The 14,245-nt window shown below is 36.2% G+C and overlaps 1 protein-coding gene across 2 annotated transcripts in view; it reads right to left on the bottom strand.

Moving 5' to 3' along the window:
* Positions 1-124: 124 nt before the first annotated feature.
* Positions 125-14,245, bottom strand: part of MIGA1 (mitoguardin 1) — a 105,889-nt gene continuing 91,768 nt past the window's right edge. For both annotated transcript variants that reach the window (XM_049616968.1, XM_049616967.1), the window contains exons 12-16: positions 13,338-13,436; positions 11,176-11,310; positions 9,459-9,512; positions 7,524-7,640; positions 125-3,808 (exon numbers count right to left, since the gene is read on the bottom strand). In XM_049616968.1, coding sequence (XP_049472925.1) covers positions 3,590-3,808; positions 7,524-7,640; positions 9,459-9,512; positions 11,176-11,310; positions 13,338-13,436 — 624 coding nt within the window. In that variant the 3' untranslated portion in view covers positions 125-3,589. The remainder of the gene's footprint in view (positions 3,809-7,523; positions 7,641-9,458; positions 9,513-11,175; positions 11,311-13,337; positions 13,437-14,245) is intronic.

Below are 14,245 nucleotides of genomic sequence, written 5' to 3' on the forward strand. Positions count from 1 at the left end.
GTGTTCCCTGTGCCTGTGAATGTGATCTTGCCGAGACTGAAAGTTCCTATATGTCAGGGTCTGATGAGACAAGTATGATCTTGCAAAAGTATAGAAGCATTATATAAAATAGTCGATACCTCAGTAAGATGTACCGTCAGTTTTTTATTTGGCAGTAGTAGAAATACATCCATGTTACAGAGCTTATTTTGGCTAAAGAGCCGGTACAATTTTTTTCTGCTACAGTAGTGTTTCACTTTTACATAAATTAGTAAGTACAGTCCTTACATTTAGGAAATAGACACATTTACTAATATCAGCCAAGTAAAGATAATACATGGTTGTTCTCAAACTAAGCAAAACAATAACACAATAGAATCATTAGGAACAAAGAAAGAATGCCCCTATTTCCATTAATCATAGATTATATAAATTCTTGAGTCCCAGAGAAATTTCTAAATATGATTAATCCAAGCAAAAAACAAAAGATTTGAATTCAGCCTCATTCTTATAATTACTTTGAAAGATATACTCCAAATAATTTCCTATATGTGTTCATATTAAAATAAAAGCAAATTATGTCATGAACATAATTAGAAATTTCTGATTATGAAAGGTCACAGAGAAGTATATTAAATGTTACTTTGGCATTCCTATTTCAATGTTTAAAAGGATAATAAACTAATTCTTTTGTGATGCAAATAATCACTCTTTAGGTAATCATTTAAGTAGAAAACGTGACCTCTTTTTTTTTTTTAATTGAAACATAGTTGACACACAATGTTGCATTAGTTTCAGGTGTGAACATGTTACATCTTAAGGCAAGAGACAGTTTGTAAATATTTTTTTTATAAAGTCAGATAATTTAACAATAGAATCAAAATAAAGGGATGCAAATAAACAGTACTTTTTTCTGAGAGAAAGTTTTTTGAAGTGGACTGTAACAGGATGAAAAACTTGGCTTCTTTTAAATAAAAAAGTAATGTCAGTTTGATATTTAATAAATGTATTATAAGCCTTCGAGAAGAAGTAACTAGACTTTTAGTTGAACAAAAACATAGAGAAACCAAAATAGAAAAAAAGTTAGCAAATATAAATCACCTGAACACTGACTGATCTTTTTTCTTCCAGAAAACAGGAAGAAAAAGCCATTTTCTCAGGATGATTTCAAGGCCCTCTTATCACATACACAGGGGAGTGGATGTTAGTAGGACTCATGATGGCAATGTTAAGTGTCAAACAGGGTTCCTTCCTAAGAGGCTCTAGACTAGTTTAATCCTTTTTTATTATTACAACATTGTTTTAGCTGTTTACCCCTATATCAAGGCAAACTGAAACTGGTACATACGTGTTAAGCACTCTTCTGTGGTCAGAAACTGTTTTTGAGAGATGTTTCTTTTAAAAAGTTCAAGTTTCTTCCCTTACAATAGAGAGGTTTTTCCTATACTTACTACCCTGAAGTTCTACTTGGTCACTCTTGTCTCTTTCATCAAAGGCCACAAAGAAGCATTTTGCTAAAATAGTAGCTACACAGCTGACCAGAAACTAATCAAACTCACTGATTTTGAGAAACCAACCTCTTGAATATGGGTGGCTTTTTTTTTTTTTTTTTTTTTTTTTTTAAGGTGAAAAGTAAAAGAGAAGATAAAACACCTTCTGGAAAGCTATTCATCTTATCTGATGAAATAAATTCCCCAGAGTCATCTTATGTAATAGCAGCATTATTAAATAGTGCAATTCTTCAAAATAGGTTTAAAATAATATCTTCCTCAACTAAAAAAGTAATTAAGTTTACTTCTAGCTTTGTTTGTAACATCACAGCTTAGAACAGTTAGCCTCCCCCTCCCCCCGTAAACAGGAAGATTAATATAAGCAATAATTGTCCTGTCTACACAATGATGGGAGTGTGTGTGTGTGTGTGTGTGTGTGTGTGTGTGTGTATACACGTGTGTGTGTGAATCATTCGAGGCCAGGGGTACCTCAACAAGAAACTAAAAATACAAGAGATGAATTAAAAAATAAAACAACACATAATGGAATTTTTAGTTTTGATACTTCTAATGATATTCCTCCATCAATAATAAAAGTTATGAATAGCCAATTGTTAAATTACAAATATATGTAAGAAAGGTCAGGAGCTGAATATCAGAGCAATATTTCATACTGTTTAACGCTCTAACCCACATATTATGGAACACAGTAACATGAAAACAGCATAAAGATTCTGAAACTCATATTTCATAACCAATATTACATAAATATGGCACATATGTAAATTTAAAACCTTAAAAGATTATGCTTTCCTCCTCACTTTTCATTTTCTACTCATTAATCAGAAACTAGGCACTTTAATCTAAAAATTCATTTTTAAAAAATATACTTTAGATCTTTCTGGGTAACTCACTCCTAAAATAAATAAAGCCCATCTCAGGAGCATAATCAATGAATCCCAATCCATTGATTTGCTGAGTGAGCCACTTTAAATAAGTGGTATATGATTTAGACACAAAATTAATACAGCTCTGAATGTATCTAATATACCCTGAAGAACCCCTCATATGAACAAGCCATTTGTTCATCTAGTTATCATAAAGGACATGAAATATACTTCCATGCCATTAAAAAATATTTTGTTCAACTCAGGGGGAAAAAAACCTTTAAGACCTCACTAAGATTCAAAGTATGAATATTTTAAAAATAGGGGCATAATATGACAAACCCCCAGTATGCTATGTAGAAGGAGAAAGGAGAAATTATTTTACTGTATCCAGATTAATACCTTCAGATATTCACTGGGAGATAGTCTCAAAACTACACACACAAAAAATCTTAATTACCTCTCACAGTTAATAAATGTTATCTTTTTAATCAATATTCATTCAAAGGAAAATGCTCTAATCTATAAAAAGATAAAAGAAATTTCTTCAGTCTCTATTCTAACTTATAGGCCCAACAATAATATATTTTGGAAACTGCAGTAAATCTAATGTAAACTTCTCAGTGTCAATTCATTTAAGTGTTTTATGAGATAGCCATGACAATTTCTTTGATTCAAACATAAGCGAATGCACAAGCAATAATGTAAGCAGTACATATTAAACACCACTACTGCCCAAACTTGATTAAACAATGAATAACTTTACAATGAAAAATACATTTTCAGGCAAAGTTAAACTTGTTGACACAAGGAGTAATATATTCTTACGTATGTGGGCCACAAAGGTCTTGGCTAAAGTGTATATTTTCAAGGTGCAAAGCATAAAAACAGAGCTTTTGAAAATGATACTGGACATTGCAGACAGCTTCAAGACGACATATCAATTAACTCCCAAATACTGATTTCAATTCAAGCAGTATTTCTGTAAAATATACAACATTTCACCACACTTGAATTATTACCTAAAGACTAGAAAACATCATTTTGGGTACAGTACACAGGGATTCAATGACAGAACTTCTGTGTAAATATAGTAGGATCACTCGTTCTTTCCTAGATTTTCTTTTCTCTCCCTGAGTCCATATCCTCCAATTCCTTATAACGTGTGTTACAAAATCAATAGTTACCTTAAATATTTCATAGCACACTCAAGTTGTATGGTTTTTATGGTACTTATTGTACTTTGGCTTCCAACAGGCCACTGGACATAACATGACCATGACTACTTATACAACTACTTGTATGCCTCAGTGCATCAGCCCCAAGATAGGCCAGTAAGAGTTCAGTGCGGCGAATAAGTAACTGCATGAGGTCTTCGGCCAAAGTCTCTATACTGGAATAGCGCACCTTCTCGAAGTCAAAAATGTCTTTGAGAAAGAAAAGAACTTGATTCTGGAAAATGAACACAAAACAGATTGGTACTTAACAGACCAAAAGTGTATTAATCTAAATAGCTACTAATATTGTAACAAGCGTTGAATTAGTAGTCAGAAGGCCTGACTCCCAGTGCTAGTTCCACATCCACTGGAAAAAGGACCTTGTACAAATGCTTAAACCTTTCCTGGGTCTCATTTTCTTTTTCTGTAAAATAAGGGATAATACTACTTGTTCTCTGTACCACTCAGAGCCGACATGATGATGAAAAAGAAATAATGTATGGGAAATGCCTGTAAACCCTGAAAGTACTATATAAATGTAAGAGGCTATTGTTAATTCTTTCCCATTAACCGATATTTTCATTGTTACCTCTGAACACTGGTACGAACTTTAAGATAGAAGAGTAAACTATTTCCCGTAATTGTAACTCTTACTTTTTTCAATTAATTAAATTATTTATTTATTTATTTATTTTTTTACTTGTCATTTTATTTTATTATTTTTTTATTTTATTTATTTATTTATTTATTTTTATTTTTTTATTTTTTATTTTTTATTTTTTAATATATGAAATTTACTGTCAAATTGGTTTCCATACAACACCCAGTGCTCATCCCAAAAGGTGCCCTCCTCAATACCCATCACCCACCCTGCCCTCCCTCCCACCCCCCATCAACCCTCAGTTTGTTCTTAGTTTTTAACAGTCTCTTATGCTTTGGCTCTCTCCCACTCTAACCTCTTTTTTTTTTTTTTTCCCTTCCCCTCCCCCATGGGTTTCTGTTATGTTTCTCAGGATCCACATAAGAGTGAAACCATATGGTATCTGGAAAGAGCCTAAATGTCCATCAACTGATGAATGGATAAAGAAATTGTGGTTTATATACACAATGGAATACTACGTGGCAATGAGAAAAAATGAAATATGGCCTTTTGTAGCAACATGGATGGAACTGGAGAGTGTGATGCTAAGTGAAATAAGCCATACAGAGAAAGACAGATACCATATGGTTAAATTATTTATTTTTGAGAGAGAGAGGAGTGGGGGGAGACAGAGAATCCCAAGCAGGCTCCACACTGAGAGCATGAAGCCTGATGCAGGGCTTGAACTCACAAACCGTGAGATCATGACCTAAACTGAAACCAAGAGTCGACACTTAGTCAACTGAGCCACCCAGGAGCCCCAATTTTATTTATTTATTTATTTATTTATTTAAAAAAAAATTTTTTTTTTTTTTTTACGTTTATTTATTTTGGGGACAGAGAGAGACAGAGCATGAACGGGGGAGGGGCAGAGAGAGAGGGAGACACAGAATCGGAAACAGGCTCCAGGCTCTGAGCCATCAGCCCAGAGCCCGATGCGGGGCTCAAATTCACGGACCGCGAGATCGTGACCTGAGCTGAAGTCGGACGCCCAACCGACTGAGCCACCCAGGCGCCCCCAGGAGCCCCACTTTTAAGTTTCAAGTGTGTATTTTTCTGTACCTAAAAAACTTAAGATAGATGAAAAATAAAAATTTCAGATTTCAAATAGATCATGAAAGATATTTCATTTCAGTAAGTTAATACTTACGCTGAAACCCATTTTTTAAAAATTGATGCATAGCTGACATACTGTGTTATATTAATTTCAGGTGTACAACACAATGATTCAACAAGTCTGTACATTACTCAGTGCTCACCAAGGTAAGTGTAGTCACCACCTGTCACCATACAATGTTATTACAATATTATTGACTATATTCCCTATGTTGTACTTTTCATCCCCATGACTTATTTATTTTATAACTGGAAGTTTCTACCTCTAAATCCCCTTCACCTATTTCGCCCACCCTCCCAATTCCTTCCCCTCTGGCAACCCCCAGTTTGTTCCCTGTATTTATTTACTTAAGATTTTCTTTTTAAAGTAATCTACACCCAACGAGGGGCTGGAACTCACAATCCCAAGATCAAGAGTTGTATGCTCTACCAACTCAGCCAGCCAGGTATCACTCTGTATTTATGATTCTATTTGGTTTTTTGTTTGTTCATTTGCTTTGTTTTTGGTTTCCACACATACGTGAAACCATATGGCATCTGTCTTTCTCTGGCTGACTTATTTCACTTAGCATGATACCCTCTAGGTCCATCCATGCTGTTGAAAATAGTAAAATCTCATCCTTTTTTTTTTTCCGAAACTCATTTTAGGTAAGTTGTGTACTACTAAGTATTAAGTCTCAGCCTGTTATGCCATGATGGGAGAAAAAAAGTAATTCCAAAGAACTAAAAAACAGAAATACTTACTTTCTATCCAACAAAAACCAAATGTTAAGAAGTACTAAGAAGGCATGTTTCATAGATTTGCTTGACTTTATACCTGGACAAATCGTTAGCAATCATCTCTAGCAATCTTAGAGATGAAGAAAAGGAGGACAGAGCATGATTTGCCTACAGTCAGACTGTTCATTAATGACAAACTTAATTCCCAGTCCAAATTTTTCCAAGAAACACATACATTTGGGAGTTCAAGAAAACTAGTCAAAAATTGATCAGTTTTGAATGACAGTAAAATAAGTATTTCCTAAACATTTACATAAATGCTACATTAACAGTACAAAAACATAATAATTTAAATTTTTTTATTTTTCTGTAACATTTTTTTTTTTTTTTTTTTTTACCTTTTTATTTTTTTTTTTTGAGAGAGAGACAGAGTGTAAGCCAGGGAGGGGCAGAGAGAGAGGGAGACTCAGAATCCGAAGCAGGCTCCAGGCTCTGGGCTGTCAGCACAGAGCCCAACGCGGGGCTCAAACTCCAGAACTGTGAGGTCATGACCTGAGCCGAAGTCGGATGCTCAACCAACTGAGACACCCAGGCGTCCCAATAATTTAACTTTAAATCATCAGTCTAGTGAAACACCCAAACTTACAAACATCAAAAACTTTCAAATCCACTTGATTATGTTTACTTTTATTTGCTCCTTGAAACTCAGCTTAGATTCAAAACTATTAAATGGTTGAGACTTGGGGCGCCTGAGTGGCTCAGTCAGTTGAGTGTCTGACTCTTGATTTCAGCTCAGGTCATGACCTCATGGTTCATGGGATCGAGCCCCATGCTGGGCTCTGTGCTGACAGTGCAGAGCCTGCTTGGGATTCTCTCTCTGCCTCTCTCCTGCTTGCATTCTCTCTCTCTCTCTCTCACCCTCTCTCAAAATAAATAAATAAACTTAAAAAAAAAAAAAAAAGACTTTTCTTGGCACTGTGCCAGGCATAGAATTCTGCAGTACACTGTAACTTGTGTTCTGGCAAACTGCTGGCATTGGGATACAACCTTAAACTTTCGTGTTATTTCTCACAACTAGGGTTCTATCACTCATGTTAACCTGGAACAGAACTTACCTCTAAATTGCCTACATGTGCAATAAAGACTGATATTTGCTTTATCAATTTCAAAAGGGTCTAGAGATGAAGAACAACTGTCTGCAGCAACTTGACTGTAACATGGTAACACCATACACACACGTCTCCATTACAGACGGAATTGAATTGATAAGGTGAATGGACTTATGGAATCTACTCCATGATAAAGCACCAAATCTATATAATAATGTTCCACTGGCATTTAAACACTGAATTTAGGTGACTTTTATAACTTTACCTTTTTTAACATTCTTTTTTTCTACAAAAGCAAAAGCAAAACAGAACAAAACTTACCTGCTTTTTGATTTAGAAAAAAATGATTCAATGGCTGAACATACCTTAAAGAAGCAACATAAATCATAGAGAGAATTTCTAGGACCCAAAAAGCCCCAGGCTAGGACAGGGCTGATTTGCTCGCAAATGGCATAAAAATGGGCAAAAAATCCATCTGGGATCTGTTGGGAAGTAAATGAGAATCAAATTATTTTTACCTTCTTGAATTAGCTATCTCTAGTAGAGAAACTTAAATTCCTACCTATTACATGACCAGCTCTTTTTGAGGGCAGACCAAGTCTACTAAGGAAGTAAATAAGCTTACAAGTAATTTTTAGAGTCACAAAATGTTTTATGTAATTTACATACCCTAGCCAATGGTTTCAAATGTGCTGAGGAACATCATTTCCTGAAGGCATTTTCACCTCATAAAAATACTTCATAAAAAAGCAATCATATGAGTGTTATAACCAAGCAATAACAAGAATGCCACGGTGTTCCTCAGCAGTGAAATTTTTAGGATGAATGAGATGACCAGGGTTTCAGTTATTAAACAGTTCTACTCAACCACTTAATTAGATTATGTGAAAAAGACCAAAATGATTTTTAAATGAGTAAGCACATAAATATGCTTATTAGAATCCTAACTTTTGGTTGAGGAACCAGATGTTACCGAGGCATTTAATTGTGTAATGACCTCTTCTTGTGCGATAGTAACACATACAGTTGTAATTTAGGAACCTCTTCAAGTTTATTAACAACCTTCTGAAATCCTGGGGAATTTGTCACATAGCATCAACTGGGGATAACTGTGCTTCAAGATTCTGTTTGCTGGAGGGGTTATTTTCTATTTTACAGGCTCCAAAATGTCTTCTGAACATCAATTTAAAGAATGTAGATATTGTAACAGCAATTACCATTTAACGAGTACCCATTATATTCCAGATAATGTGCTAGGTTCTGTTTAATCTAACAGAAAGTTTCTGAAAAAGGAGGTTGTGTTAACATCATTTTAATCATGTAGAAAGTGATACTTTGGAGGAGTTAAGTAACCTGTCCTAAATCACACAGAGCTAACCAGTGAAGGCCAAAAAGTTATGAGGGATGCACTCAAGTTATCATTCAGTCTGAGAGGTTCTGCATATATTAAAATTCTAAATCCCATAGACTATACTAGGAGTTCAGACAGGTAGGACATTAGCATGGGGTGAAATACAAGTAATAATGTGAGCTGAACTCAACAATAGGTAAGATGTATTAAACACAGAGGATAGAGCATGGCATTCCAGTAACAGAGAACAGTTCCACAGGAGGTGAGATATATAGGTATCTGCGGATATGGGCAGGAGACTAGACTAAGGCACAAGATTTATGCTAAGAAGAAATAAAGTTAGATATGTTATTATTGTCATGATTATTATGGTAACCAGCATTTATTAAATTCGTTTTTGTATTTGCTCTTTATTTTATGTTTAAATGAAGCTGGTTGATATTGTCTCATTTCACCCTTACAGCAACCCTATGGGCTAGACACCAACTCCATCCTGCAAAAGGGAGAACTGGAGCTCAGCAGATAGTCAGGAACTGCCCGAGGCCATAATATCTGGTGAGAGAATTAAGCCCAAGTCTATAAGTCAGCTCCCTAGCCCTAAACCAGTGTTTCTCAAACATCTGAGTTTATAATCATCATTTGGAAAGCTTGTTCAAAACACAGGGTCTCTGGAATCATTTTAAACAAAAATTATTCAAATACGTGGTCCCCAGAACTACTTAAAAAATTCTATCTGAGCCATTTCTAACGCTAAACTCTTTCCCACATAGTGGAAATCCCATGGCTGCCTCAAGAGGGAGAAGGACTTCAAAACAGGAGAGGCCGACCCAGTACCAGTAAGCCATTCACCTAGCTTGAGGGGCCGTCCTTATGAGCTGCTGCCCCACTTGAGGACTGACAGGAGCCTCAAATCACTCAACAAAAAGGTCTAAGGCACAATGAAATTTACCTTCATCTGTTGCCTTTTCTGTTTCAGCACTGACCAACAACTTGAAGCCACAGCCTAGATAAATGCAGATGAGAAAAAGCAAGACTTAAATTTACAACTATATAAACTTTGCATTAGGAGTGATTTTTATTAGAAATTAATAGGTTATAAGTCTAAAATGTTCAAAGCATTAACCACTGATAACAACTAGTCCAGGTTCCTTCTACTGTTTCTAAATAATAATGAAAAGATATTTTGTTTTTATAAATTTTAAAATCAAATGCAAAGACACTGAAGGAAAAAGGTTAAACCCTGGTACCAGAAACTTGGTAACCATAGTTCAACTCTCAGAGTTCTTCAATTCTGTTCCGATGGGAAAAGAGTGAAAATGAAAATATGTGTACACAGATACACATATACAACAATTGTTTTATGTGTAATAATGAAGACAAAGTAATTTTTTTTTCTTCAAGAATAGTACTGCTGGAGGGGCGCCTGGGTGGCTCAGTCGGTTGAGCGTCCGACTTCGGCTCAGGTCATGGTCTCATAGCTTGTGAGTTCGAGCCCCGCATCAGGCTCTGTGCTGACAGCTCGGAGCCTGGAGCCTGCTTCAGATTCAGTGTCTTCCTCTCTCTCCACCCCAACCCACTAGCATTCTGTCTCTCTCTCTCTCAAAAAGAAATAAACATTAAAAAAAAAATTAAAAAAAAAAAAGAATAGTACTGCTGGAAATAGCTGTGGGTGGAGCTAAAAGTTTTATTCTAATAAGAACTAAGAAAACAACCTTAATGATAGGGACTAAAACACCCAAGTGGATCTTAAAGAAATCTGGCATGGCCCAACTTTGATCAAGGTCACCTTACCAAATCAGTTACAGAAATGGGAGAACATGTACCTTTTATAGTTAAAACACATTTTAAGGGAAAAGTGGATTTATTAAAAATGCTTTAAAATATAGTGGCAGGAATTTCCAAAATAATTGTAAAACAGGCAGCTGGGACATTTCTTAAAAGGCATTCAAATTGCATCATTGCATTGAATATCTATTCCACCTGCTTCCAGGTACACACTTAAAACACAACAAAGAAACAATGTCAGATAGAGATTTGAATACAAAAAAACAAGAGAAACTGAAAACATTTAAAGTACAGAATACAGTTTAAAACTTGTTTTATTTTTGCATATGCCTATTTCTTTTCCTCCCCTAATTTTTAAAAAATTTTTACAAATTTTTCATTTTTAAGTTATTTCTACACCCAATGTGGGGATTGAACTCACAACCCCAATATCAAGAGTCACATGCTCTACCGGCCGAGCCAGCCAGGCGCCCCTTTCTCCCCTAATTTTTTATATTATTTGAGAACATGAATCTCCAGATTTTCCTCTAAGAAATACATACTGTCTGTTTACAACCGCTATATTTCAGTTTGGTCATAGAGACAGTTCAGTTATAATTTTTGGTTAGGCCTGAACGAGTCTGAAGCCTGAGTTTATTTCGAGATCTGAAGAAATACTGGGTCCTCCAGGTCAAGACAGGGACTGACAGAAGAGCCAAAGAGGAATTTCATCTGAAGATACAGTGTATCATACACGTCTGATCCCAATATCAAAGAATGAGCTCAGTTTCCACACTAGTCATTCTATAGGTAGATATATAAATAAATCTTATTAATCTTCCCGGTTCTGACCATTTTTCATCAAATTGAAATGGTTGAGAAAAAGGAAAACCACCACTTACAGTTTCTTTGAAGGAGGAGTTTAGCCAGCGATTATTTACTACATTCTGTATGGATGTGGGTGGGTTTTCTAAATCTTCAAAGGAATCCATTAATATAAAATCCAGAACAACATCATAAAAATTTAGATTTTTCACCTGCATTAAATTATGAGTTAAAACACGAATTATTGTTACATAGAACTGAAAAAAAGTCTGAGCCAGGGCTTCATGTTTTGTAACAGCAGGGTGATTTTAGTTGAATCAGATTATATCTCTGACAAAAAAGAGGAAGAGGAGAGACAAATATGAAAACAACTCACCACCAGAAATTATAATTCACATAAAACAGCTGTTCCTTCCTAGATCCCATCAGGTGAAATTAACCTCTCCTTCACTGTATTCTAGGAGTCCTTTGTTCATGCTTTTATTATGGCATTCACAATCTCAGCTCGCTTTGTTATTTAGTTACTGGGATGTCTGCCCATCTTCCCCAGCACATCATGAGCCTCTTGCTCCTTCATTTGCTCATGCATGTTGTGTTGTACCACACACCTGTACCAGGTGCTCAGACTTCTACAGCAACTGAATTACATGCTTAGAATTTAGTGGAGAAAACAGACAGCAACTAATAATTCCACAAATACACAATTATAAACTGTGATAAACCCAGTAAAGGAAAAAGTACAAGGTACTATGAGCGCTTATGATGGAGATGCTAATCTAGACTAGATGTCAGAGAGGGCTTTCTTTAGGGAGCAAGGCATCCCAGGTACAGGAAATACCGTCAAAGCATTTAAGGTAAAAAGGAACACAGTGGTGTGGAGTCAAAAAAAATCACCGAAAGTGTGCTGCAATCTCTATAGCAAAGAGCACAGGGGCAAGTGGCTGGAGACAAGAAGGAAGTGCTAGGTCCATGTGAATGATCTGAATTTTATTTAGTCTTTTGGAGAGGCAGTGGTGGAGAGGAGATGGATGCTCAGATCTGCATTTTTAAAAGATTGGCAGCAACATGGAGAGGAGAGAAGAAAAGGTGATGGGGGGCGGGAGGGATAGTAAGCGGATCCAGGAATGCAAAGACTCTTTAGTCCAGGGAAAAGAGTAGTTGCTCAGGCTACAATGGCGCTGGCAGGATTAGAGAGAAGTTGAAGAAAGCAAAAATATTTAGGGGTTAAAACTGACCAAACTTACACATAAATATGACAGAGCACACAAGGACCAGGGAGGTGTGAGGGAGGAGTCCCAGGTTCTGGCCCGCACAACTGCATGGATACCAATTCCTTCACCGAGTGAGGGAACACCACAAAAAGAAAGATTATGTCTCTCTGTCCGTGTACCGACGGGTTTCTCTGCCTAGAAAGCCTTTCAGCCCCTTGCAAACTCATTCTTTAAACTTCTGTTACAACAAAATGTTCCAGGCTCATCATGTACTTGACCTATCCCAGTGCTGATATCAGACATTTTTCTAAGGAGTTCTCCTTCCTTTCAGTGAACAGTACTTAGAAGCCAAGCTCCATGTGCTAAGAGTAATTTCTTTTGAGGTGTTGCTGCTCCCAAATCCTCTCAGTAAACAGAACTAGAAACTATATGTATGCTTATATATACACGCAAACCTTTGTATTTATTTCCCCATCCGTCTGTCTGTCTGGCTGGCTGTCTATCTATCTGGTAAACTAAAATCCACATGGACAGCTCCAACTCCAATCTGAGCTTTTTATACTTTCCTTTTGTGACAGTGAGAAACCTGGCTCCCATTATTCTCAATATATTTAATTATTTGTTTGATCCTGAGTAGCCAATCCCCTGGCCTCTCTAAGCAGTCTGTTGTCCCATTCAAAATCATCCTTGCACAGGCCACCATAACCATTCTGCTAGGGCCTTCTCATTGATGAAGGAAGGAAGGAAGGAAGGAAGGAAGGAAGGAAGGAAGGAAAGAAAGAAAAAGGAAGGAAAGAAGGAAGGAAGAAGGAACGAACGAATGATTAGCTTAAAAAAACAATCATTTTCAACTATTGCCCCAAAGTATAAAGACTGTGGTTGCTATTGTTTATGACTGTCATAACCGCTATCACATAATTGGTTTTACTGTCATTTAACAAGGACAAGGAAACAGTGGCCTCAGATAATGTAAATATTATATGTATATAACTAAGGGGAATGAATATTATAAAAAAATTGAAACTTACTCCTCTAGCAGCAAGTTCCATTTCAGTACTATCCCAGTGATCAGTCTGCTCTAAAAAATAGATCATCTCATCAAAAACATCTTCAAACTTCTTTGGATTCTGCAGAAGAAAACACATTTTAATCCTAAACTTAATTTTATAACAAGGCTCAAGCCTACAAAGTAAATGAGTTACTCTTCAAGTATGTTTGTTAGATCTTTATTCTATTAAGTAACTGAATTAAAATATATTTTCAAGGTATGACATATTCACTTGGTTTAATATATTTTTGTTCCAACATTTGCCAGGAGCCAAGACTAAGAACATTAGTAACATGTCATAAGCAAACTGCTTACTCATCAAATATGTATGCCAACTTAGGTCAGTTCTTGAAATGAAAACTTGGTTACAGCAGATACTATGTGATTGATGCTTTTGATGCGGTTCTACTCCTCTTGGGGAAAGTCTAGTTGAAATCACTGGGTTTAATCTGTCATGGGAACGCCAAGGAAGCAACATAAGATTTACGTTGGGAATTGCAAGTAGTTAATATCACCTTATATTTATTTTGCACTTACCTTTTTATTTATTTATTTTTAATTTTTTTTTTATTTTTGAGAGAGAGAGAGAGAGAGAGAGAGCATGAGCAGGGGAGGGGCAGAGAGAGACGGAGACACAGAATCCGAAGCAGGCTCCAGGCTCTGAGCTGTCAGCACAGAGCCCAACGCAGGACTCGAACTCATGAACAGTGAGATCATAACCTGAGCCGAAATCAAGAGTAGGACGCTTAAGCAACTGAGCCACCCAGGCGCCCCTCCACTTACCTTTAAAAAAATTTTTTTTTTAATGTTTATTTATTTTGGGGAGGGAGAGAGAGCGCGTGTGAGTGGAGGAGGGGTGGAGAAAGAGGGAGACACAGAATCCGAAGC

Source organism: Panthera uncia, assembly GCF_023721935.1.
Source record: "Panthera uncia isolate 11264 chromosome C1 unlocalized genomic scaffold, Puncia_PCG_1.0 HiC_scaffold_4, whole genome shotgun sequence".
Lineage (NCBI taxonomy): Eukaryota > Metazoa > Chordata > Mammalia > Carnivora > Felidae > Panthera > Panthera uncia.